General features: G+C 36.5%; 1 protein-coding gene across 4 annotated transcripts in view; it reads left to right on the top strand.

Annotated features, from left to right (window-relative positions):
- UBE2V2 (ubiquitin conjugating enzyme E2 V2) overlaps window positions 1-20,574 on the top strand; it is a 33,611-nt gene extending 13,037 nt beyond the window's left edge. For all 4 annotated transcript variants that reach the window (XM_032703920.1, XM_032703938.1, XM_032703929.1 and 1 more), the window contains exons 2-4: window positions 10,475-10,620; window positions 13,940-14,065; window positions 19,706-20,574. In XM_032703920.1, coding sequence (XP_032559811.1) covers window positions 10,475-10,620; window positions 13,940-14,065; window positions 19,706-19,852 — 419 coding nt within the window. In that variant the 3' untranslated portion in view covers window positions 19,853-20,574. The remainder of the gene's footprint in view (window positions 1-10,474; window positions 10,621-13,939; window positions 14,066-19,705) is intronic.
- The last annotated feature ends 3,733 nt before the right edge of the window (window positions 20,575-24,307 follow it).

Here is a 24,307-nt window from a genome sequence, read left to right as displayed (position 1 = left end):
GAGTAAATCAGAAACAGTTTGCCCAATACATGTAAAAGTAGTGTCCTTTATTTATGATACCAGTATAGTCTTACTAAAATGTCCAGTTTTATTCATATAACTAATAACTTTTCCAAAGAAGGAATTACAAGTTTTCTTTTTTTCTCACTGAAGTGGAACCTGTGATCATGTAAACACTAAATAATTTGAACTTTTGAATACCATGGCATATAGAAAATAGCAGGCTGAAATATGACTCACAAAAATAATGCAGGAAAATAATGGCAGTTCTTTGTACTAAATATGTGGTGATTGGTACATTTGCTGATTATATACATAAGTGTATGCTTATGTGTATAACTGAAAGAATAACAATGGATCATGTTATTAGTTTTACGTTAGATAAAAGATCTTTATATTTCGAACTGTGGGTAGGTGCTGAGTCATGTTGGAGGGGACCTTCATGCAAGTCTTAGAACAACTATTTGCTAGTCAATGACTTGTAACCTGTTTTAGACAGCTTTACAGCTTTGCTAAACTAAATCCCTGATGCTACTCATGTTATCTGGGTCACACATTATATTCTTAACTATTAAAGCAGACCCTGGGAAAGCCGTTTCATGAGATATTGGCCTCTGCTGGGTTCCTCTAGTCTCCCACTCCTTCTGCCCCTTTATCTGAAAAAAAAAGTTTTTTTGACATCATACTTTAAAAGATAGTTTAAAAAAAAATCTGTATTTTAAATCCATATTTCTCTCTGCCAACACAGTGTCAGGTTTAAGATGAAACTTTCAAAAATTGAACCAATTTGCTGTTTTACATTTCCTTTAGCCTTTTTTGCCGTTAGATGGCTTCGTGCTTTTAATAGTGGGGTAATTTGCATTAAACAAGTTTGGGGTTTAGCCTGTGCATTTCCACCCTTCACCAAAACAGCCTTGATGTCAATTCATGAGTTATTTAGTGACTTTAGCTGTTTAATACCTGTGTGTTTTTTCTTATAGTTAGACACCACTGGACATGCAGTGTGTGAGTGGTCTTATTTATAACAATGGTCTTATTTATAGCAAAAAACTTGTACTTAGATATAATATAGACTGATGCCACATAGAATGAATGCCACTAATATTAGTGCAAATATTTAAAATTACTTTTAAGCAATTTATACCAGTTATCTTTGGGGACTACAATCCAGTTTAGTGGGTTTTATACTGTAGTTTTCTGTTGGCATAGTACCTTTTTTTAATAGTTTTTTTGGATGATGTATTTTAATTACTTAAAACACATTGTGTGGGAACTTCTGAAGGTTGTTTGGTTTTGGGGTTTTTTCCCCCTCTCTTTTTTTGCTAAGAGTTTGCTCATGCCTTCTGTTTTGTAGTCTTACAACATTCGTATCTGTAGTGGAGCGAGCTTCTTCATTAGTGTAATTTTTATGAGCTCCATTAGTCATTCCATGCCAGCAGCAGTTGTTGCATCCTTGCTGACAAAACTGAGTTCAGTCAGGGTTTCTCTCAGATCTGGACTGTATTCTGTGTGTGCACATATCCAGTCTTAAGTACTCTGTACATCTGCTCACTGGTGTACAAATGATGACTCTTATGCTTATTTGCTGGTGTACCTCATACAACTTTAGGATGTGTAGAGTATTGTTACATAAAAAAGCCAGGAGGGTGAAGAAGGCATGTGAAAGTTGGACTGCAGAAGTTGGGGATTGGAGGTTTTCAGTGAGATACAAGTCTTGGTAAGGAGAGATGGGAAAATGGGAATGGGAAAATCTTGCTGGAGTTTTTGGGAGATTGGCTCCTCCATGGTTGCTGGCCAGAAAGTGGTGCAGCTCTGATCAGGGAGTTAATGGCAGCTGCTTCTCCATCTGCTGCTTTTTTCAGAGAGGTAAGGGAAAAGGGGTGATAGTGGGGGAGCAGGGAAGGAGGGGAGAGAGGAGTGGCCATGAGCATGGTTAGAAGTGAATGAAAAATAAACAGATACGATGTGTTTTCCTGGGGCACAGTGACCATCTCAGGAAGAATGCTGTTACAAGGCTGCTGTCAGTAAATAATCTGATGAATTATGGGACAGAATTGGTAGAACTCAAAGTTACTAGGAGAACTTAGCTCACTTCCTTCTAGTTACTCAGGCAAGATAAAAGACGAGAGGAGTTAGATGAAGATGCCTTGATAATGGAGTTATTTGTTTTGCTAATAGTTTCTCACACTTAAAAACATAATTAATAAAACCTACACCTGCACAAAATTTTTCCTAAAATGTTGCACATTTGGAATGTTGCTCACTCTGCTGGAGAAGTGTAGTTTGAGGTCTCGTCAATCTTAGTGCGAAACCAACAGCAACCGAAACACACTGAATAAACTGATGTTGCTTTTATGGTTTTGATGTGCTGAGATGTCTCACCCCAGCATCAAGATTTGTGGTTTAAGCCATTTTAACGTGTGTTTGTAAATCAGGTTCATGTTTATGACAACCCAGCTACTAATGGCTAGATTTGTAGAAATTAATTTCTACCCTTCCCACCCCCCAGACTAAATAAATTTTAATACTGATCATATATTGAAAGCTTTATTATGATTTTCTGGTGTCTAAATACACTTCTTTTTTTTTTTTTTTAATTAAATGTAAGCATTAAATTAAAAACGTAATTTTTAATTAAGAATTAAATTTGTAAAGCAAATTGCTGTTACCATCTCTCCATTCTTGCAAGACCATCCATCATTTTATACTATATTCTTTATTTTGTGAGTGCAGCTGATAAGATGTATGTGAAAGGTAAATGAGATAACTGGATACCACAAGTTGCTTTTGAGGTGAGCTCAGTCATGAAAGTGAGAGCTGACAGGTACTGGACCATACCTGTGCTTACAGACTTTTCATTCAGGGTTGATATTCTGCCTTCCCCTAAACGTGCAAGTATAAAGTAAGTTCTGTTTTCCTTTGAAGACCTGTTCTGTATTTGGCAGCTCAGCTCAAAGTGTGAGGTGGAGCATCTTAAGTTGCATTAAGTGCAAATTTTAACTCAGTGCAACTAAAACTACTACTGAAACATGCCAATATCATTCTGTTTAGAATTTATAATTTTCAGTTATTATTGCTAGTAGATAAGTAATAGTGTCTCAATATTATGAATGTGCATATGAAATGGAAAGCAAGGTGAAAAAAATCTGATTCTGTAAATCTGTGTTTTGTCTTTACTGGTTTTTTTTTTTAACACTAGTGTTTTTGCCTTACCCTAAAGAAATAAATATCCCTATACCCCTTCAGCCCTTTTCCCCTCCACCAAAACGTGAATGCAGGGTTGCAGTAAATGACCGAGACTTCTGCTGTATTAACATAGTTTCTCATTAGCTGCCTTCTTAATATAAGGCATAAGAATGTTTGTGGCTGTGGCTAGACTCAAATATAAAGAAAATTCCTATGAAAGTTATTGTCATGCTGCCTAACTTTATTTCTGGACTGTGTCTGTTAAGAAAGATACCAACAAATGTAAGATTTCACTTAAGTGAAATAAATAGAAATTATCAGCAGTGTGATTCTAAAAATGATTAATACTTTGGTTAGCTTTAACCAAAAATTAGGTTTTAAGATGAAGGCCTTCACACTGCTGTGACTCTTTCTTGGCTCATGCTGGGAAATGTTTCTTAGGAAGTAACATAATCTTCATATGAAAAAAACAGAACCCAAAAACTGATGAAATGCATACTTAAACTTCAAGGTGTAGTTCCTAGATTCTCACATCTTCCTTGAAGTTCTTTCAGCCTGGGTGCTTTCAGTTTATTTAATTTCAAATATTATAAAAGGAAAAATAAGTTAACCAGTTACAGGGCTGCTACATAGTCATGTTTTTTATATATGTATGTATATGTTTTAGTCCTGCAAAGAAGTGCAATAGCCCATTCAGTTCTTACCAGTCCTGTTGAGTACAGGTGATTTGTTTAATTCTTGCAAGATGGCAGTTTTCTTATGTTCAGTGTTGCAGCAAAACTGGCTGTAAATTACAATGAACATTGAACTCATTGAATAAATGCCTGTGTGTTCTATAGTGTTCACTGATGTACATCTGTTTACTTGAGCTGTGAAAACTTACCTGCTACTCATCTCTTATTAATTCTTCACATTAGCTGTCTTGTTTGTTCCTTCCTCTTAGGATGAATAGTTTCTTTTTACATGGAAACGAATTTTTATCTGATTATGTCAGAGTTGTTTTTCTTCTTGAACTTCTATTCCTAGGAGACTTCCACAAGTAAGCATAGTTGGGTTGGTCTTCATGATTCTGCAGATCTGAACTGGTGTTGCTTACAGCTTTGCTAGTTGCAGACAGTAATGACACTGTTCAATTGATCTGATGCAGTGCATACTTCAGACACTAGCAAAATGGAGAAGAAAGCATCCAAGATCATTGTTGGTTTTGAAGGATTGCCCATGATCAGTTTTGGTAGCACAAAGGGGGTCTCTGTAATCTCTTTTCTTTTTATATCATCTGTCAGTACAGAGTGGCTTTAAGTCCTTCTGTTTTCGTTGGTAGAAATGCATGTTTGGTTTTATGTGTCAAAATCAATGATATCTGAATGTTCTTTGGAAAAAATTACACTTGCATTATATGGATATTTCATCCATACATGCTAGAATTGATTAGTATCTTATTCACGATCCTGATTGATGCGTGTGGACCACATGTTGCTGCTAAATACCTTTGTTTTACCAAAGATATTTAAGATAGCATAGTATAGGACTTCCCCAATTTAAACTCAAAACTGTTAATGCAGAATATTCTGTTGCTTGAATTTCATTGCTTTGGGACACACTTGCTGAAGGAAAGTAGAGAAAAATAGCGTACAGTAAACGCAGCTTTATGAATACGACCGATATACAGGATTATGACTTTGAATTTTACTGAAATATATTGAAACTTTCTTGGAAAGCAGTTCAAGGAAGTGGGGTGTGCCTGTAATTCTGAGAAAGCAGAAGTTTCAATTAACAGAAGTATCAAGATGTATCAAACTCATATAATGACGACAGCTTTTTCAGTGCAAGTTCACTGTATATTTGGTAGTGCATGGTTGGGTTGATTCCAGGTGCAGCAGCAATGTTTTGAATGGATGTTTTTGTAGTTAATGGAAAAAATGTATTGCTTTTAATTGGAAATGTCTGTTTACCTTGAACAAGAATCATGTTGTTGTCTTGGTTATTGGAAACAGTGCTTTACTATGTGTGTAGTAACATACTTGATTTAAAACAACAGCAATGACAACAACAAAATTCACTATTGAATTGCTACATTCTGCTACTAATGCCAGCAGTGGAGTTCTTTTGAAGACTAAACTCCCATGTGCAGCTTGGTTAATAGGCAAGTTACTAGAAGTATTTCAGGGTTTTGGAGTCTGATTACTGTGATCAACCTCAGATAAATTGCAATGTCATTACAGTGCACCTGGTACTACTTCTTGATAGGACGTTCCTGATAGTAAGAAGCTTTTTTGAGTGTATTCACAGAACACTTTACTAGGCAGAAGAGTATGTGGTGTAACTGATGAAATAAAAATATAGATCAAGTTTTTTATAAAGGTGTTTTTTTTTTTTTGTTCCCAGAGAAGGATGTCTTCCAAAAATTTATTTTCACAGAAATATCTTTTGCAGCCATAATAGAATATGTTAGTATGTTACATGCCCGGGCCCTCTTTCCTCTCTTTGTGTATTGCTCATTTCAGGACCTATTTAAGGCTTTGGTTTTATGTTCTTTTTGTGGGTGTGTGGTGTGGTGGTGGTGTTAGTACAGTATTTCATTTTCTTGCTTTATTTTGTCCAGAGCAAGATGAATTGTTCAGAGGCTGAAAGGAACCTGTTATTCTCTCTGTTTCTCTTTGTGATTTTTTTTCTTCCTCCCCCTGCCCCAGGAGATAAAATATTATGGCTTAGGATTTGCAAGGCTGACATCCTTCCCCCGTTTCCCTACCCTTAAGAAATACTTTTTGCCAGCCTGAAGCTGATAAATGGGGTTTGAGAGTTTTTCTCTTTGTTACCAAGCTAGATATACATTTTCAGTTTTTGTTAGCTGGAAGACAGTGGGCAAGAGCTAACTCATCTTCAAAATTGTTCACACTACAGTCTTTTCCTGACATAGCTATCTCAATCAGGAAGAATAGCATCCCTGACAGTATCCTAGCTGTGTTGACATATAATTTCCTGATATAGCTTGCTCTTGCATCTGTATTAGGATTTGTTTTTATAGCTGTCTTGGGGAGTGTTGGTAGTATGGAGTATGCTGATTTAACTATGGTAAAAGAGTCCTGGTACTGATGTAATTTTCAGTAGTGATTGAAGACAAGAGCTAAGGGAGATTTTAAGATAAACTGAATGTTGGTATGGATATTGTAATAGACAGTAATTCTGAAAAAATAGATTTGGTTGTAACAGAAGACCTCGCACTTTAGGCTCTGACCCAGTCTGTGAATAATGAGGGTTATTGTTCCCTTTTATAAGCTGCTGGGAGAAGAGTGTAGGTTATCCCACTCCTGCCTGTTACACAGCAAGGAATCATTTGATGTGTGGGGAGCTCGGACTCTCAACTGTATTTGAAGAAGTGTGCCCATGTGAATTGTTTAAAAATGTGATTAGTATATCCAGTGTGTTCTGTCAGATTTGACATAAGTGCAGTTGTGTGTTCTGTCTTGATGCTGATTAAGTCTCTGTACTAATGGGTGATGTGACATTACCAACTGTGGAACTGAGGCCTGACATACTAGCAAGAACAGGTCCATTCAGGCAATTCACCTTTATTGCTCCAGTGAAAGTTCTTGGTCCTGCTAATGGATACTAAAGATTCCTTTTTTTTTTGTCCTGATTTTTTTTTTCCCCCAGTTATACAGATTCTGGATAAAAGCAGAGCTCTAACTTCTTTTCTGACTTGTGCTTTGTGATAATGTATTTCCTGCTTCTATTAATTTGGTAGTTTACAATGTAATGTCTGAAGTAGCTCCATATGTATGAAAATAGGCCCTCATGCTTAAATTAAGGTCTTTATTTACCTTTATTGCTTTTATTCTCTTCTTACTGGTCCAGAATATTAAATTAACTGATAATTTCATGGAGTTCTAATGGGTACCAGTTTCTGTAGTCCAGTTTCATGATTAAATGTTTAAATTAAAAACCATTGGTATATGTAAGCATGAGTGAATGTTGTTTGTTTTGTTTGTGTAAATGAAATATGTTTACTTCAACTGTTTGTGAAAATTTGGTAAAAGTTGTTTGACAGTTTCTGAGACAATTTGGGGGCAGGTTAATCAGGAGGTTATTTGTCAGCAAAATCCACAGTGAGGTGAGCTTTGCAGATAAAGGGAAGGAAGGCTAGGGGCGTGTTGCTTTTTTTTGTTTCCTCATCTGGATGAGCCCATCTGTATTTTCACATGGAGAGCTTTAGTCTGTCATTGCAAATAGCTGTGCTAGAAGCAGTGCTGGATTAGAGACAAAACTGCAAGTTGTGTATGCACCGTTGACCCAAATGTTGTAGGACTTTGTAACTTTCTGAAAGAGAACCTTTTTAAACATATCTTTGGTCCAGTTATAGTTGAGAACTAAGATTCTTTTTTCTAGGAGTTTTTTAGTGAGTTGGAATCTCATTAGGGTGGTATGTTTTGTTATTGTTGATAGGGCTTTTTTTGGTGTATTTTTTTAACACTAGATGGTTTTACTCTTATTTTTAACTTCAGAACAGTGTTTTACTACCTAGTTTAAGCACTGATAAGAATGTTAGTTTGAGGAGCCTGGCACTTGCTCTAAGATGTTTGTCTCTTTTCAGTCAGATCTGAGTTATTTTCTGGAGATTTCCCAAGTCCTTCCCTTCTCCCCTTGGGCAATTAGGAGAACTAGTGAGCACAGATAGTGTAGTGGAAAAAATGCGATGAACACAGGTCAGTTAGCCATAAGGAATTCTTATTTTCTTGTAAGTGTCATCTCCTACAGTTTGGTGTGTTGAGTTCAATTTTATGGAACAACTGAATCAGTCCAGTGGCTTTTTGTCACAAAAAGCTTCTTCGTCCCCACACCCATGGTATTGCAAAGGATGGCACTGAGGAGACACAGCAGTCAGCTCTGGTATTTGTTGATCTTTCTTCCTGAGTCAGTTCCATTGATTAACTGGTTGGATTTGATTTTTGCCTGAAGGAAAAACAGCTTTTTGCTAAATTAGTGTGACAATTTGGCTAATAGAGGAGTCTGGTTAGTGCAAGAACAGCAGAGTTCTGGGAGAAGGCATGGAACCTCCAGGCAATGAGCAGTTGGGTCATCTCAGCTGTACTGAAAGGTGATAACAGGTGATCAGAAAGAAACTGTTTGGTACCATCTTTTATGTGGTTTTTAAAGAGCTAAACTGTAAATCAGAAGTTCTGCAGTCTGAGCAGCCACTGGAGAAGTTTAAGGTAATGATTGGATGCTAAAGTACATGGGGTTTGGGGGCAGGGGTTGTTGTGGGTGTTTTTTGAGACTCCACATACCAATCAGGAGCTATTCAGTCATGTGATGCAAAATGAGAAGTTTAGTAGAGTTTTATCGTGCTGGCAGACTCAACTCTAGAGAATGTATGAGTCTGGAGCAGAAGTAAAAACTTTGTGCTTTATAATAGTGTGATAGAAGCATGATTCTCAGTTCTCATCTCTGATCTGAATTAGATACGTAAGTCATCAGAAGTCAGGATGGGACCAGAGGAATGGGCAAATGAATTTAAATGAAGCTTTTTAAAAGGATCTGTGTCAAAGTATTGAGAAGTGATCTGCTCCTTGATGTACTGTGCTAGTGCTTGCAGGTAGTAACACATGAGCTGTTATCTGTAAAAATAAGCTTCTATATATTTTTACATTGAGGTTGTCTGAATTTTTGCTACCATGACTGCACTTTAATGCTAGTACTTGACAGATCTCTCTGTGAGCTGGGCTGATTTGTTAAGCTGTTAGAAGACTAACCATATGTATAATTTTCTGCTCAGTTAGCAAGCAGAAGTACCTCATTATGGGCTCAAATGAGTGGCAATACCAAAGCAGGAAGGTGAGGCCATACATGAATGACTTAATTTCCTTGCACTGTCCTGACAATATATACTCTTAATGCTTTCTGATGGGAATTTGGAGAACTTGGAGACAATAGTTTCTGAAATTTTTAGGAGCATCTCCCTAGTCTGTGTTACTGGGAAAAAAAAAAAGGTTTTAAACATAATATAAGAGAAATCATAGTTAAGCAAGATAAGCTATTTGAATAGTTGCTGAAAGGTATGTGTATCTGTCCTGGTCCATATACTGCATATTGACTAAATAATGTATACTCTTGCTCTTAGTTTTTTTTCATAGAGACTGCTTGGAATACAGACTAGGTAATGTAGAACCTGAAATCCCAGTGACTGAATAATGGATATGAAAAACAGTTTTCTTTGACCTCCATCTTTTTCAAACTTGCTAACAACACTGTGTGTGCCCAGGCTTAAGTTTTAGTTTTATAGAGCACCTGGATTCTTCCAGTACTAGAAAAGATTTCTAGTAAAAATCATGGAAAGAACTTCAGCTGTAAGCAGCTGTAAGAAAGATTACAGAGCTACAAGCAACTATGAGAAAATGGAAGTCTTATGGTATTATAATATGGCTACTACATCATTGTGCGTATTTTATTTGAAAGTAAAAGCATTCCAGGATTGCAGGCACAAGTGTTAATTAGCTTTTTTCCCTGCATCAGTTCTGAAGTACCATTTTAGCTTCTGTGATGTAAAGCAATTAAGCATCCAGTTGTTTAATACCGATCAGTATCTGCCTGTTTTCATGTATAATAATAAAAATCCAGTAACTATAGTTTGGTGAGTATATTAGTTTTCTCTCTTTTAAGGCAGTACATCTTCATATTCTGTTGTGAATGTGTCATTATCTCTCTCTAACAACTTAATCAATGTTTCCATGCTTATTTTTTTTCCTCTGGTAAGTGACAGTATTAATCACTATATTTAAAAAAGGCTTGATTTTCAGTTTGTTTGCAGATATTAGAGTGTTTTGTTGAGTTTTTAAAAAATAGCTCCAGTGAAAATGTTTCAATCTTTCTCTCACAGTTTACATTTATTAAGATAATCTGTGTTAAATGTTGCATTCTGTAATTATTTTTTGAGTAGAATTGCCATATCAATTTTGTGTGGATTCTAGTTGATTAGAACTTGACAGACAGTGAATTGATTTTGAAATGTACTGTTTCTAAATGGTACTGTGCTTGGGAAAGAAGATCTGAAGCCATCTCAAACTAAAGAAAGCTCTCTTATTTTCTCTTTTATGGCTTATATTGGTAGTAACTACCTTCCAGTGAAGCAGTTAGTTACTTCAAAGCAATCTGAGTGCTAAATGAACTCATGCAGGCAGTATTTGACTTTGAAAATATATTCAGCAGTTGCCAGTGTGTAATATATAAAAGCAATGAAATTGTTTCCTTTTTCCTTAATGTGAGGAGAATTACATTTTCCCCTTTTCTCCAGTTAAAGTACCTCGTAATTTTCGCTTGTTGGAAGAACTTGAAGAAGGGCAGAAGGGAGTAGGTGATGGTACAGTAAGCTGGGGCCTTGAAGATGATGAAGATATGACACTCACCAGATGGACAGGAATGATTATTGGGCCACCGAGGGTAAGTGTGATGAATTAATAAGTTTGTAGGCAATACAAAATGCAAAAAAAATGTTACTTTTCTACACCATGAAGGCATTAGTTGAAATTCAATGTATGAAATTGTAGAAATGCTATATATTCCTGTTAGAATTCTTCACTTTCAGGCATGTTAGTGTTTTCAGCCTAGCCTTCCCTGTTTCTGCAACTGGCTGTAAAAGCCACTTGTGATTTGAGACTTATTTTACTGTTAGGAATATATTCAGTCTGTATTTCCACTATTACTGCACAGAAGTGTACAGCAATACCACAATAAACAGATAGCTGTCTTTCCACAGTTTGTCATATGTGCCTGGTAGTTTCAATTTTGTAGTAAACTGGCAATATATTTTCAACTTTTACGAGTTTTATCAAATAGTCTTTCAGTATAGCAGTGTCAGTGTTTCAGTTGAATCATACCTAAAGACTAAGCGGCTTTTATTTACCTCTGATAGTTAAAGTGTATGCACAAAGCTCAAATCCTTCTGACCTTTGAAGTTCTGTAGAATGTCATTTAGATTGATAAAACCTGCAAGAGAAGTAATCATCTCTTGTATCTGAGTATCTGCCTCATCAGATGCAAGTGGAGACGCTTTTACTTATGCGTGCACTTTCTCATGAGTTACAATATGATACAAAAGTTCAATGTGTAAATGAGACTTTTAAATGACTAAGTAGCATATGTCTTTCACTGCTAGCATGAGCACTATCTGTGGATGCTTCCATGCTACAGGACTTGTTGAAACAACTGTCCAGGACAAGAATCGAGATCAGAACTTGGCCTCAGTGAAGACAGTGCCTTGCAGAGTAACAGAGTTCCAGAGTTAGATTCAGTGTAATTCAAGCTCCTTTTGGAAGTCAGTTAGTTCCAATTTGCAGCAGACTGTTATGAACACTTGAATAATTGTTGTGAGCTCCTAAGATTTGAGTGCATTTGGGAGAGGACAAATTTAAAATATAAACATAATGATTGTGTGCTTTGGATGCTAACTTCTGTGGAATCAGTGTTTGAATACATTTTGAAGAAAGTTTGTAGTGTTATGGATTTGGATAAGAACTCTTAAATTTGAGCTAGCTGAAGTAGTGTCTCCCTGACTCTCCAAAAAGCCTCCAGAACTGCCTGTGACTGGTTTCTTATTTGACCTAAGGTAGACTACTCCATATCTTTGAAGGGACTGATTATTGTATAGCATCCCATTTGTTTTAAAAAAATAATGAACTCAGCCGAGTTTGGTATGCGCTGTTAATTCTGGTCAATTTGTATTTCTGTCATTTTATTTTTTTTATGAGAAAGAATTGCATGCAGATAATATCTTGTGCCATATCAGGGACTTGCAGTCTTGCTGATAGAATGACTGGCAGCACGCAGTGATTGTGGAAAGTGGAAGCCACCAGTTCCCAAGCCGGTGATGGCATCTTGAGAGGAATTGCATATCCACTTTCAGTGTTTGTAAAAGATGTGTGGGTTTTTGAATTGTCTGAGTTATATAGATGGTGCAGTAAGGCAAAACACAAAGTTATTAATACTGTCCACAGCATGAAGTTCTTCTCATAGGTGGCTTCTCTAGAGCTGTGCAAAAATTGCTTATCAGGGTTTTTTTCTTGCTTCAATTGAGAGGTGACCGGCATTCGTGGAGGAGGGTAAGATTTGGTTTGGATTGAAGGAAACATTTTTCTGACCCCCAGAAAATGGGGCTTTAGGCTTTTTTGGAAGCTGGCAAGGGATGCTTGGCTCGCAGTAAAACAATGACCTGATAAACTCAGCAAAATTGAGAAGCCACCTGGATACGAATAGGGGAATGAGAATGAGTGCTGTTCTTGGAATTTTTCAGAGTTTTGAGCAGTATATATACACTTTGGCCTGTTTCCACTATAACAAAAAGTATCCCTCTATGGGAAAGTAAATTGTTTTAGCTGAGTGAATAATGAGAATTTTTGTTAATATTTTCTTGCTGTGCTACCAGCTGTGTTACCTGTAGCAGGACAAGATGACTTGTATTGGGCCTTTAGCTTTTAATCATGAAATGAGAATGTTAAGGGTTGGAAGGGACCTTAAAGATCATCTAGTCCCAGCACCCCCTCTGCCCCCCCCCCATCCTGCCAAGGCCTTACCCAGCCTGGCCTTGAACACTGCCAGGGTTGAGACATCCACAACCTCCCTGGGTAACCTGTTCCAGTGTCTCACCACCCTCACAGTAATGGGAAAGAATCATAGAAAACCTTTTGTATTGCCTTGTTTCTTTCTGACCCACTTGCTGCTCAGTTTCTATGCCTTCTCAAAATTATGGTACACAGTTAGGGTGGTTTAGTTAGGGTGCTTTAGTGGTCCTATTTCCATTCTGCCTTTTAATTGACCACAGAGTGGACTGTCGTTTGGTAACTTGGCTTCGTGGTGGATACTTCTACTTGGAGTGATGGCTGGCTGATGCACAACAGCTTAAAGATGCTGCTTTTGGAAAGTTCAGAGGCATGTTACTGCTTTTGGTTCATGTTGGCTGTATCTGTTGTGCCAATAGAGAGACAGGTGTAGAAAGTGGCTTTATCTTCCTTTTAGAGCACAGAGGTGTGTGTATCAGTGACCAGCAAAGCCACTGATCCTTGGCATGGTCTACTTGAAATAATTAAAAAGGATAGAACCATATCTAATTTTAATGTGACTTTCTCAAAATATACTTCCATTTAGAATTATCTGCTCTCTGGTCACTTGGGAACGACATCTGCAAACTAGCAGTCACTTTATTGTCCAAAGTTCATAAATCCTCCAGTAAACCAAGCATCTTATATATTTTCCGTAGTGTTAATTACTTGCAGAATATGTTTCTTTTGCAGTTCCTTTTTTTATCTTGTTCTTGGTTATATCTTAACTTGAGTTATTCATCTTTCTCCATTTCCAGTTTTTTTGCAGTGTTAGATATTTCATTACAGGAGAAAGTGGTAATTTTCCTAAAGATTATTGATTTCTCTCAGCCCTGTACTATTCCAATGTTGTTTTGAGAATGCAGGTGGGTAGAAAGGATGAGAGCAAATGTGATTTAAAGGAAGAATTGTATTGTGTTAAAATTTGTGTATGGAATAGTCAATAGGTAGTATAATTTACACATAATCCTGAAGTAATCAATATAACCAAAACGGTGGAGTATCAGTCAGTAATCCAAGACCTTCAGTTTGTACACAGTATTAACAAATTTATATTTATTTCATATTTCTTGATCTTTATTCTTCTCACCTTTACTCTGCTTTTTAAAAAATCAGTAATATTTAGCGTTCAGTAAAGTGCATTAGTCTGTTTTTTTGCTTTCTAGACAAACTATGAAAACAGAATATACAGTCTGAAAGTAGAGTGTGGACCTAAATATCCAGAAGCACCTCCTACAGTTAGATTTGTAACTAAAATTAATATGAATGGAATAAATAATTCCAATGGAATGGTAAGTTGAAATGGTAAGATCAACCATGTTCTTAATTTATATTATAAAGTATTTCTGTGAAAAACTCAGGTGAGGAATATGCATGTTGGACAGAGTTTTCATATTTAATTTTTATAATATAAGTACTGTTTTAAATTGAATTTTTGTGGCCTACTGCTTCAAATCTTTGTGGCTCTTAGTGGCTTGTCAATGAGACAAGCATTATTTATAGTACTGAGACAGTTTTTTCTTTAAATGAAGATGAAAGTTTTAGTTTTGAATGGGAAAACAATTAGTGTTTAAGCTGTGTGTAGATGTTTCCCTTGTAATACTCTTACAAAAGGGGATTTATAACAGGAATATTACAAACTTTTTCAGATTTTTCCATTAATTAAAAATGGAAGTTGTTTCTGATGAGACTCAATCCCGCTGTATTAACTCACCTTTAGTGAACTGGTGTATTTATATACTTGTTTTCTTTATACTGACTTTATTCAGATCCAAGGTGATTCTGAGCTTCAGTCTTAAGATCTTTTGATATAGATGGTAATCACTTTCATTTTAAAGATCAGTTTGCAATAAGTTAGTTGCACTGATCCTGCACTTAGGATGGGATGAGTTCATGTACGTGAGCAATGGCAGCAGCTCAAATAAGTTTGTTACTCAGCTATTCACTAAGTACTTTAATCCTGTGAGTAAGCCTGAGGTACCCCATTGCTCAATGAAAGGAGGTGTGAGCTGTCTTGCCTTTACAGTGGTATATACATATATCAGCAGGAAATGCAATAATATATCACACTTGTCTGTGTGTACATTTGTCTTTAGTGAATGCACAGTAACTGGGTTAGGGTTACATTAGAGATGAGTCAAAGACCATCTTTGGATTTTAAATAATTTGCAAAAGCTAAAAGAAAGGTGGACTTTCATTGCTGTAATTAATAGTACTGGAATGTGAAACTTTAAGTTTCTAAATGACTGTAGTGGAGGGAGAGGTTCTCAAGGGTTCTTTTGAGCTATGGTAGTGTTCTGGTTGGTCATACAAAACCAGTGCACTGACACTTCAGAAATAATCTAAAATTACTTTGAAAATACTTTTATGTAGCCAACAATGTTACTCTACCTGAAGATCTTGTCAAAATTGCTATCTGTCAACGGATGCCTTTCATCACAGCTGTGGCTTGTTGCCTAAGTTTATGTATTTATTGCATTGTCATTAGCAGAAACTTTCAATTTGGAATGCAGCAGAGCTTTTGATGTGTTTATAATATGTGGGTTTTGTACCTCTTCCTAGTAACATGGATTACTCTGAATTGGTAGAGAAGCATGCCCTACCTTCATCTCTGCCTGCCTCAGAGTGTAGGTGTTGGTTTTTGGAAGCAGGATCTCAGACTTGTAGAGCCTGAAGGCTCATGTTTACCGAGCCAGTTGACTTGAGCTTTTGTTTGGAGAAGTCTATACTCCTCGGCTTGCTGAGGGTGAATACTGTGACAGGAGATCCGCCTGGTCATTCTGAAAGCACTGTAAAAATTGAGTCATCGCTACAGGAAAAGTTGATTTTAATAAGTTCAAACCTTATACAAAACCTTCATTCATTTTTTCCTCAACAGTTCTATGAACTTGTCCATCATATGAAGGATTTGCTATGTAAATGCATAACTTTTTTTTAAAAAATGAATTTAAATAGGACTAAATAATATTTTTAATGAAAAGTTTTCATAAGTAATGAATCTAAACCACATATATTACCTAATCCTTAATGTGCCAGTTGTCCCAGTGGCTTGCATTTTATCTTATTTTGCCTTTGTGCTCATTAGAGAAACTGTGAGATAAACGGGGTTCAGCATCCCAGAACAGTTCATGTTGCTGCTTCCTGATAGTTTCTTCTTGTTTCTTTCAAACTGTTCTTCCACTTTCCGGTCATCTTTCATTTATTAGATCACAAGTCGTTTGTTGCATTCTTTGAATGAATGGCAGGCTTTCGTCTTCAGACTTGTTCTACTATCCGTGCTTCTGCATGCACCCTGGTTTTTGACACGTGGCCAGCTTTTGATCACATTGCTTATGGATGTCACGGAAAGTTGGTGACTCGCAGAAAAGAGGCCTGAGAGAAATGGCAGCTGTAATTGTGTGTCTTTGCAGATCATGCTCAAAACATTTGTAACGTTTTAAGGTAGGCTTTACAGGAGATGTGTGCCAATTAACACCTGAGGAAAAGTAGGCCCCCCCTGTGAGTTTAGAGGGTGATAATTTCTGTTGAGTTAGAGTGTGAGTGGTGGAGGGGAAAGGTGGATAAGTGCTAGTCACTGGGGCTCTAAGGAAAGTAGTCTCATACTGCCTTGTTGGCAGTGGTTCTCAACCTTCTTGACTTACAAATCCCTTTTACACTTTCCATGAAAAGTATGTGTGTGTGATGAATTTATTAATACTGACAGGCCCAACTTTATTGACTTTTTGATTGATTATTCTCTGAGAGAGGAGTTTTGCTTGTAAGTAACTTTTCTGTCAACAGCATATCTTCAGCGATCGCTGTTTGATAAATTTAGTGCAGGAAAGGAGAGGACTAGGTCAGGAGTATTTTATCTCAAAAGACTTAACTTAGGTGTTCTAAGGCACCCTGTTACATTATCTTTCTTATCTGCAAGTTTTTTGTGGTTTTCTTTTCAGTTTGCCTATGGAGCTGCTGCATTTGTATTCAGAATTATATTACTAAGGTCAGAAAAGCTAATCCAAGTACTTGTGTAGAGCTGGACAAAATGCCTTTATGTATTAATGGCATTACTGTTGTAAAACTAAGTTATCATTTATAATGCTGTAGGGTCTTTCCTCTTGGAGACTTATGTATCCCATACTGATAAAACACAGATTGCATTCTGATGTGCATTTTCCAGTGTCTTTTGAGGTTGCCTGATTTTTCCATCTTTGAGAGCACTCTTCAGCAGTCTGTCTTGCAGGACTTGCAATCACTTCCGTTCATTTAGGTACCATTTACAGCTGGAAATAACTTGTTTCCTTTAAAATCACTTGGGACACTGTCAGCTGCAACTCTGTAAGCTGCTGTCCAGTTACTGCTTTGAGTATGTTTATTGTAGACATTTGTTACCATTTGCTACTTGTTGAAGTTAATTGGAACATTGTAGACACTGAATACTTTGCATCATTGTGTAAAATAGTTTGTTTTATTTTCAACTGTTTAGAAAAGAATGATGCATTATACATATTGCTTCTCCTGCTATTGTTTAAGGTTTCACAGTGGTCTACCCCCAGAATAAAGTAGTCTTCAGATTGCAGTTTGCATGCAATGCAAATGTCTCCCACTGTGTCCCAGGGCATGTATTTGAACATAACCTAATGCTTTTGTGCGATTTGAACACAGTTTGTGTCACTCTTTTAAATGTGTTATCATTGTTCTTCATAAAGTGAGTTTATTGTGAATCAGCTTGGAAATCAATTCTGCAACAGAGAAAGCAGAACCTGAGCCAAAATCTTCACTGCTACAAGATGTTATGAGAGAAGTTGGTGACTTGCAGAAAAGAGACTTGAGATAAATAGCAACGAAAATGTCATGTTGCAGCAGTCTTTAGTCAGAAAACAACCATAACAATGTTAAAGCAGAATTTATAGTCTGTGAGTTTGTTGTTACAAATTCCCAGTCAAGAAAGAAAAGCAGGAGGAACTTATAAGTGGTCAGCTCTCATGTTCCAGTCCATGTAGTATTGTATTGATTGAACAGCAGTAGTGACTGACTGCTGTGTGCAGTAATTGAGGCAGATATACAGATTTGAGGGAGCCTACAAATGCAAAGTTGAAGAGAAGCAAGGAGAAGGAAGATGGTGTTAAAACAGAATGGCCAGACTGAAGATTGATGTTCATTTCTGTAGTCCCAGAACAACTACCTTTCCAGCCATTTTGAATTTTATCTACCACACTAAACCAAATACTCCTTTAAAAAAGTAGTAATAGTACAGGAATTACAGTGATGGTTTCACTAGTGTTAACTTTCAAAACCTTTCTGTATTAGCTCATATACCTGTGTATTTTAAAATGGCATGATGCTTCTGCATAATAGTGCTTTTCTTTTAATGCTGTTTTTCTTCCTAGTTTATTAAATGTTTGCAATAATTATTAAGTAATCTGTCTGCCTTTCATACTCTAGTTTGATGATATGCTGTCTTAGGCAACTCTACTGACTGTGAGGGGTTCCAGATTCTGAGCAGAACATTATTTGTGTGAAAATAAATGCTTTTTACTACTGAGCTGTGAACAAGATCAAGGATCCTACTTAGGGGCTTCTTTCCAAGGTGTTTTTTTTAAACTGGATTGGTTCCGTCAGTTCAGTTCAGAAAGTAGCTCCCCGTATGTTGCATGGTTCACCTGAGCTGATAGGGAGTAGCACAGTTAAATGAACAAGTGACTAGTGAGAGGGAGCAGAAGTTTCTTGGGTTAGTATTGCTGCCCAGGCCAGCACATTGTTAAACCTTGGCCCCAGCTTCCTCCTACAAAAAGGTTTAGTCTCATCCGGTGTTCTGAAAATAGCCTCACTTCGAATAATCTAGAAATAAGACATCTGTATTAACATTCTTATTTCTGATTACAAGTGTTTTTTCTTTCAGCTTGCACTTAAGATGGAATAAGAAACTTCTTGATGTTTTATGCTGTCTAAATCACAAACCAGTGGTTTCCCTTACTTTTATAGCCATGTGGGCTGCCCATGCTACTCTGCCAGTGGAATTCAGTAGCCCTATTCCTGCCCATGGGCCTGCTTTGCAATTGCATGACTGTAGACCCCTCTGTGTTGTTAAGTTCCTCTGTGCAGAGGCTGGGACTTAACCTGCTGCCAAAACAATTCCCAGGATGACTTTCAATTGCTGACTTTCCTATGGAAACCTCCCTGTTATAATATAATTGTGTAAATTGTCCCACAGGTTTTATAAACGCATAGGAGAAGTCCCATGTCCTTTCCTTTCAGTTCATATTCAAGTTGGTAAGTGATGTACAGTAATCTTCACAGCTCCGTAAGATGACTTACTGTAAGAAGGATGCAAAGAACTAAGAAATGTCCAAGCATTATGGATCAGTTATTTCAGTATTTCAAGACATTTCTTAGTATATGTAGCGACTCTAGATGTGTCAGAAGCACCATGTAATAGCGATGTGAAATAAATCACTAACAATACTTGTAGCGAGGAAAAAACAAGGGAAATGTACCTTTACAAAAGTATTCTACGGACTCTTGCGTGGCAGGTTCTTTTAAAGAACTGAGGAATACCCAGGTGCTTATATTAGCATAGTGAAGGTGATTATTTGTTTCTTTTTTGGGGGTAATTTGAAAAAAAACCCTATAACTTCTACTAAATAGCAACTCCAGTTTTGCAGTGAACCGGTTGCTGATGCCCTCCTCCCTCCCTACTTTCCTTCTCACTAATATTAGTAGCAGCACAGATGGAAGGGTCCACCTGCATGGATTTCATTACAGAATCTGTATTTGTGTGTAAGTATGTGATTGTTTTCCTTAAAATATTGTGTGAACACAGGGACTTTATGCCACAGAGAAAGTGTCAGGGAATGCTTAGAACATTTCTTAGAGCAATTAGGTCAAAACCAGTTATTTATGTAGAGATTTTATGTTCCATCATAACTTAGATTTCTTTCTTCTTTTCCCAGGTGGATGCACGGAGCATACCAGTGTTAGCAAAATGGCAAAATTCATATAGCATTAAAGTTGTACTTCAAGAGCTAAGACGTCTAATGATGTCCAAAGAAAATATGAAGCTTCCACAACCTCCAGAGGGACAAACTTACAATAATTAATTTTAGCTGATTCTCAAACTTCTGTCTTAAAACAACAACCTTCTACTCATGTTAATGTCTTGATTAAATCTCACAATGCAAACACCCACACATTAATGAATTTCAGCTGGTATACATGACCTGGACATTTGTAAGAATATATAATATATGTATGCCCAATATGTTTTCAGGCACTATGGGAAAAAAAGGCAGCACAATTATTTTTTTTCTCTTATCGAGGCACTGTCATTTAAGCATAAGCCTGAAATAGCCTAAAATTGGAATTCAGGTTTTACAAGATGAAAGCATGACAGAAAGTGTCAGATTGCTGTGGAATAATATATGTTACTGAAAATAATCTCTGGAGAAGGCAAAATATAAATGGCATGCTTTATCCATCTTGCTTAGTAAAAGAGCTGCAATTAAATTTGTTTTAAGGTAGCAGGTACAGTGAATACCGTTGCTCATCTTGTTTTAATTTTGCAAGGGTGTGGGTGCCGACTACTAGTAGTGTCACAAAGTATGTTCAGGATTGTTTTGATACCTGTATTTATAAAGTGGGGGGATTAATTTCTGTTAAGCAGCTCCTGTGTTACATGTATCGGACATGACAAATATTTGTTTACAGTCTTTGTTCTAATAAACCATGCATTTAAGTTTTAGTGAAACAAAGGAAATGTATGGATATGTGATTGAGATTAAAGTTAGTCTTAAAATGTAAATAAAATGTGGAAAGTGTCTGAGGCTGTGCCATTTCTATAATAGTGATGTAATATATGTACAGTAAATTGCAGAAGTAGTGGAAAGCCAAACATAATATTGCTGCTGGTGTTACATGCACCTTTTGTCCTTATCACTTTTGTATGTTTAGTTTGCTTGAGAGGTCAAGAAATTCCATTTGTTGCAGGGGAGTAAGTTCTGTCATCTGCAGTATCACTTCTTTAGACAAACTTGCACTCTGTGTGTGTGTGTGTGTATATATATGTTATTTCAAAAAAAAACCCAAACCAAACTAAAAATAAAAACAAGGAAAAACCCCTTGCCTATGCATGTCCCCTTTAGTTCCCCTCCATATTCTTTTGAGAAATGAGCATAACTTTCACTCTGCTTCCTTAACCTCTAAGCAGTTTTCAGACCACATTGCTGAAGTCTGTTCTAGGTCCTTTGTCTTGCTTTCTTGCATCTTTTCCTCTTTTATATTTCTTGCCTTTTCTTCTTGTCTGTTCCACTTTTGCCTTTTCTGAAACACACAAGAAAGAAACTTCAGGAAGCTTTAAAAAAACACAAACTACACCTGTGGTACAGATCATCATATTTTCATGTGCATTCCATGATTCATATGCCGTGATGCCACTGTTTTCACAGCTAGAATGCTTTCTGCCTCTCCTGCAGTTGTTTTCAGTGTATTCTGTCTGGTGGGAACACTGGGTTTAGTTCTGTTACTGATTTGTCATAAGCAAGTAGTTAATGCTGTTCTTTTGGATATTATGCCTTCTTTCCCTGTCCCCCCAACTTGGAGAATGCAAGCCTTTGTTCATTTTGATGAGAATATGTATCATTGGGAGTGAGTCATCAATTTGCATCCAGAGTTCTATATCGTGGTTCTTTTGAAAAAATTGATATAATCGAAAGCCATCAACAGCCAGCTAACTTTCTTTGATAAGTCTTTGCCTATTTCTGATGTAAACAGTGAACCTTTAAAAGCAATAAACTAGGTGGTCTTTTTTTTTTTTTTTTTTTGGAAAGGTTTATATAATATTTGTTTATGCTTTTTAGACAAATTGGGCATTTCCAGGATTGGTGGATTTAGAGCTGCCAGCTACCTCGTGTCTGTATTTATATAACATATCAGTTGTGACCTTTTGGCTGACATACATTGCAGCATTTTCTTTCTTGATTTAATTTGAATGATACTGATGCCATTAAATCTTTTTGCTTACACTAACACTGCTAATCTATATTTAATCAATTAAAATAATGGAACAGTACAGTTCTGAGATGTGAATTTTTGGGAACATAAACTACTGAGAGAATGAGAAATACTCATAGGTTATTATATGGTTGGTAACATAATTAAAGAGACTGACTTATTCGCAGAAGGTAAAAAAGGGCTCGTTGTTGGCTTGGTTGTGTGTGGTGCAAATTGATCCCGTAACAGTCTAAGCGTTTGTATTGGTGAAAATCTGCATATCCAGCTGCAAGCAGATACATTTTGCAGAAAGAAAAAACAGTCGTGGATGGAATTGACCTGATGTCTGACACCGGAGTATGTAATACAAGGATTACTGTAAAGATATTCCTGCGGTGGTTTTAGGTGTGTTGGTTTTCCATTTTACTCACACTTGGAACAAGTCCAAGTGTAATTAATTATGAAATTTTAAAATGTCTTCAACTGCTGCATAAAGTTGAGAGCATCCTCGAAACTCTTACACTACCTGAAGATGATTTTGAAGAAGCACGGCTGCTTACTTTCCTTCAGACAGGTTACGTTGTTTTGCAGGTATCCATGTCTGATCAACCTTTACTTAGTAATTTGCTTTCTCATGTTCTTGTGGTTTCTCTTAAGTAACCTACTGAGATGTCAGAATTTTAATTTTCCTCTCATGAGTATTTAAATTGTGTTACATTCTTTTGGAAAGATTTGAATTTACTATTGTTACTAAATGTGTGTTTTTTTTTTTTCTTCTCAAACCCATAATTGTACAACTTGCAAAGCAGAGCACCATTTGAAGCCAGTTGTGTGAAGGACAAAATGTAAAAGCTCTAAATATATAATTCTTTTCATGTTGGTGGTCACTGGGCGACTGGGATTTAAACTAGCTTTGTGCTCTGGAGCATTGCCAAAGTTCTTATGTTTTGGTTGTTCGAGGGAGGGATATGTTTTCTATGAAGCAAAGAAAAAAACCAAAGACGGTATGATTCATGCTTTGTTAAACATTAAGATACAATGAGCAAGCTTATGGAAATAGCCACATTACAAATAATGTGCCTTACTCATGGATAATAAAGTACAGAAAATGTTGCAAGGTGAATGTACCAACGGCCTTGATTACGCTCCTCTTCCTGAAAGCAAGCTGAGAATACTTGTCACCCAGCAAGACAGAGCCAGGAATGAATCCCTCAACTATTATGAAATAAATACATAATGCACATTCCTCCTAAATGTTTTTTTATTGTATAGGGCATTACTTAAAGGAAAATTTTAGTGCATCTTATGGCAGTTGATCAACTATAATAATAACAACTGTATAATTTGGACAAGTATTTGTGTTTTATGTGGCTGCTTGTATGGTGAGTTTGTGGACATATATTTCCTGTTTAGTAGCTTTTGGGACAATAATTCAAGGCCTAAAAATATTATTACACTTCTCTTATGCTATCTTTTGATGCAGAGGGCTCATTCAGTAGACAGAGGTAGGATGTCTGACTACTGCTTGGTTTTATACTGACCTCTCGTTTTTGAAAACTCAGCCAGATTGCCCCGGTGTGGCTAGTCTCAACTGCTAGAGGAGCAGTAAATTGGTACTAAGCAAGTCTGAATATGTGTTACTGTACCAGAAAAAGGTGACTTAAAACTACTGTTGGTCTTTTATGTGAGTAAAATTCCGGATAGATCTGAAGCAGAGGGACAAAGTACATTTTTCATAAATGTTTTAAATAATATGTTCAGAACTCTTTTGTGAAGCCTTGAAAGATTTCTGAGATGGGGAGGTATTGGAGGAACATGATGAATGTCTGTAGTTTTTATTTAATAATAAATTAAAAAGAAAGCTTTAAAACTTGTTAATCCATCTGTGTTAACTTTCTCTGTTGAAACAAGTGTGGTAGATGGCTTTCTGTGTTCCCTGTTCTGGTGATGGCCTTATTCCCTGAAACAATATGCTATACCTTTTCTGTTGCAGACCCAACTGATTGTGGGTTAAGGTATGAAGGGCATATTGCCTGTAATGGTGGCAATATGAAAATAACATGCTGCTTTAAAAAAAACCCCACAAAAGAACTTTCACTAGCTGTTCTCAACTTCCATGGGTATGATTTCTCCATTCAGTGGCTAAAGTAGCAAGTTTTTACATTACCTTAATGTTATTGTGGTTTGTAACTTTGTTGTTGGCTTTTTTTTACTAAATGAATGTATACCTTCAGCTCAATTTGTGAAAAGTTGTTAAGTGAATGTACAGTGAATTCCATTCTATAAAACACACATCATATGCAGACTCTCAAGTAGCATTTCCATATTCAAACAGTTCCATGACGTTTTTCAGTCTTTACCATTTTAAAATAGTGATAAATATAAAAACCCCTCATTATTTATACTAGTGCCAAACTGTATAAATGGATAACTTAATGGAAGAATGCTTTGGATCTCTTGATATAATTCATGTTTTCTCTACTAATTTATGACTTTTCACCATTTCTTAACAGCAGCATCCCAACCTTCTGCTTTTAATATCTACAGTATGGATAAAATGTAAACAT

Source organism: Chiroxiphia lanceolata, chromosome 1, assembly GCF_009829145.1.
Source record: "Chiroxiphia lanceolata isolate bChiLan1 chromosome 1, bChiLan1.pri, whole genome shotgun sequence".
NCBI classification, from domain to species: domain Eukaryota; kingdom Metazoa; phylum Chordata; class Aves; order Passeriformes; family Pipridae; genus Chiroxiphia; species Chiroxiphia lanceolata.
Note: the sequence above shows the minus strand (reverse complement) of the source record. Positions and strands in the feature narration are given on the sequence as shown.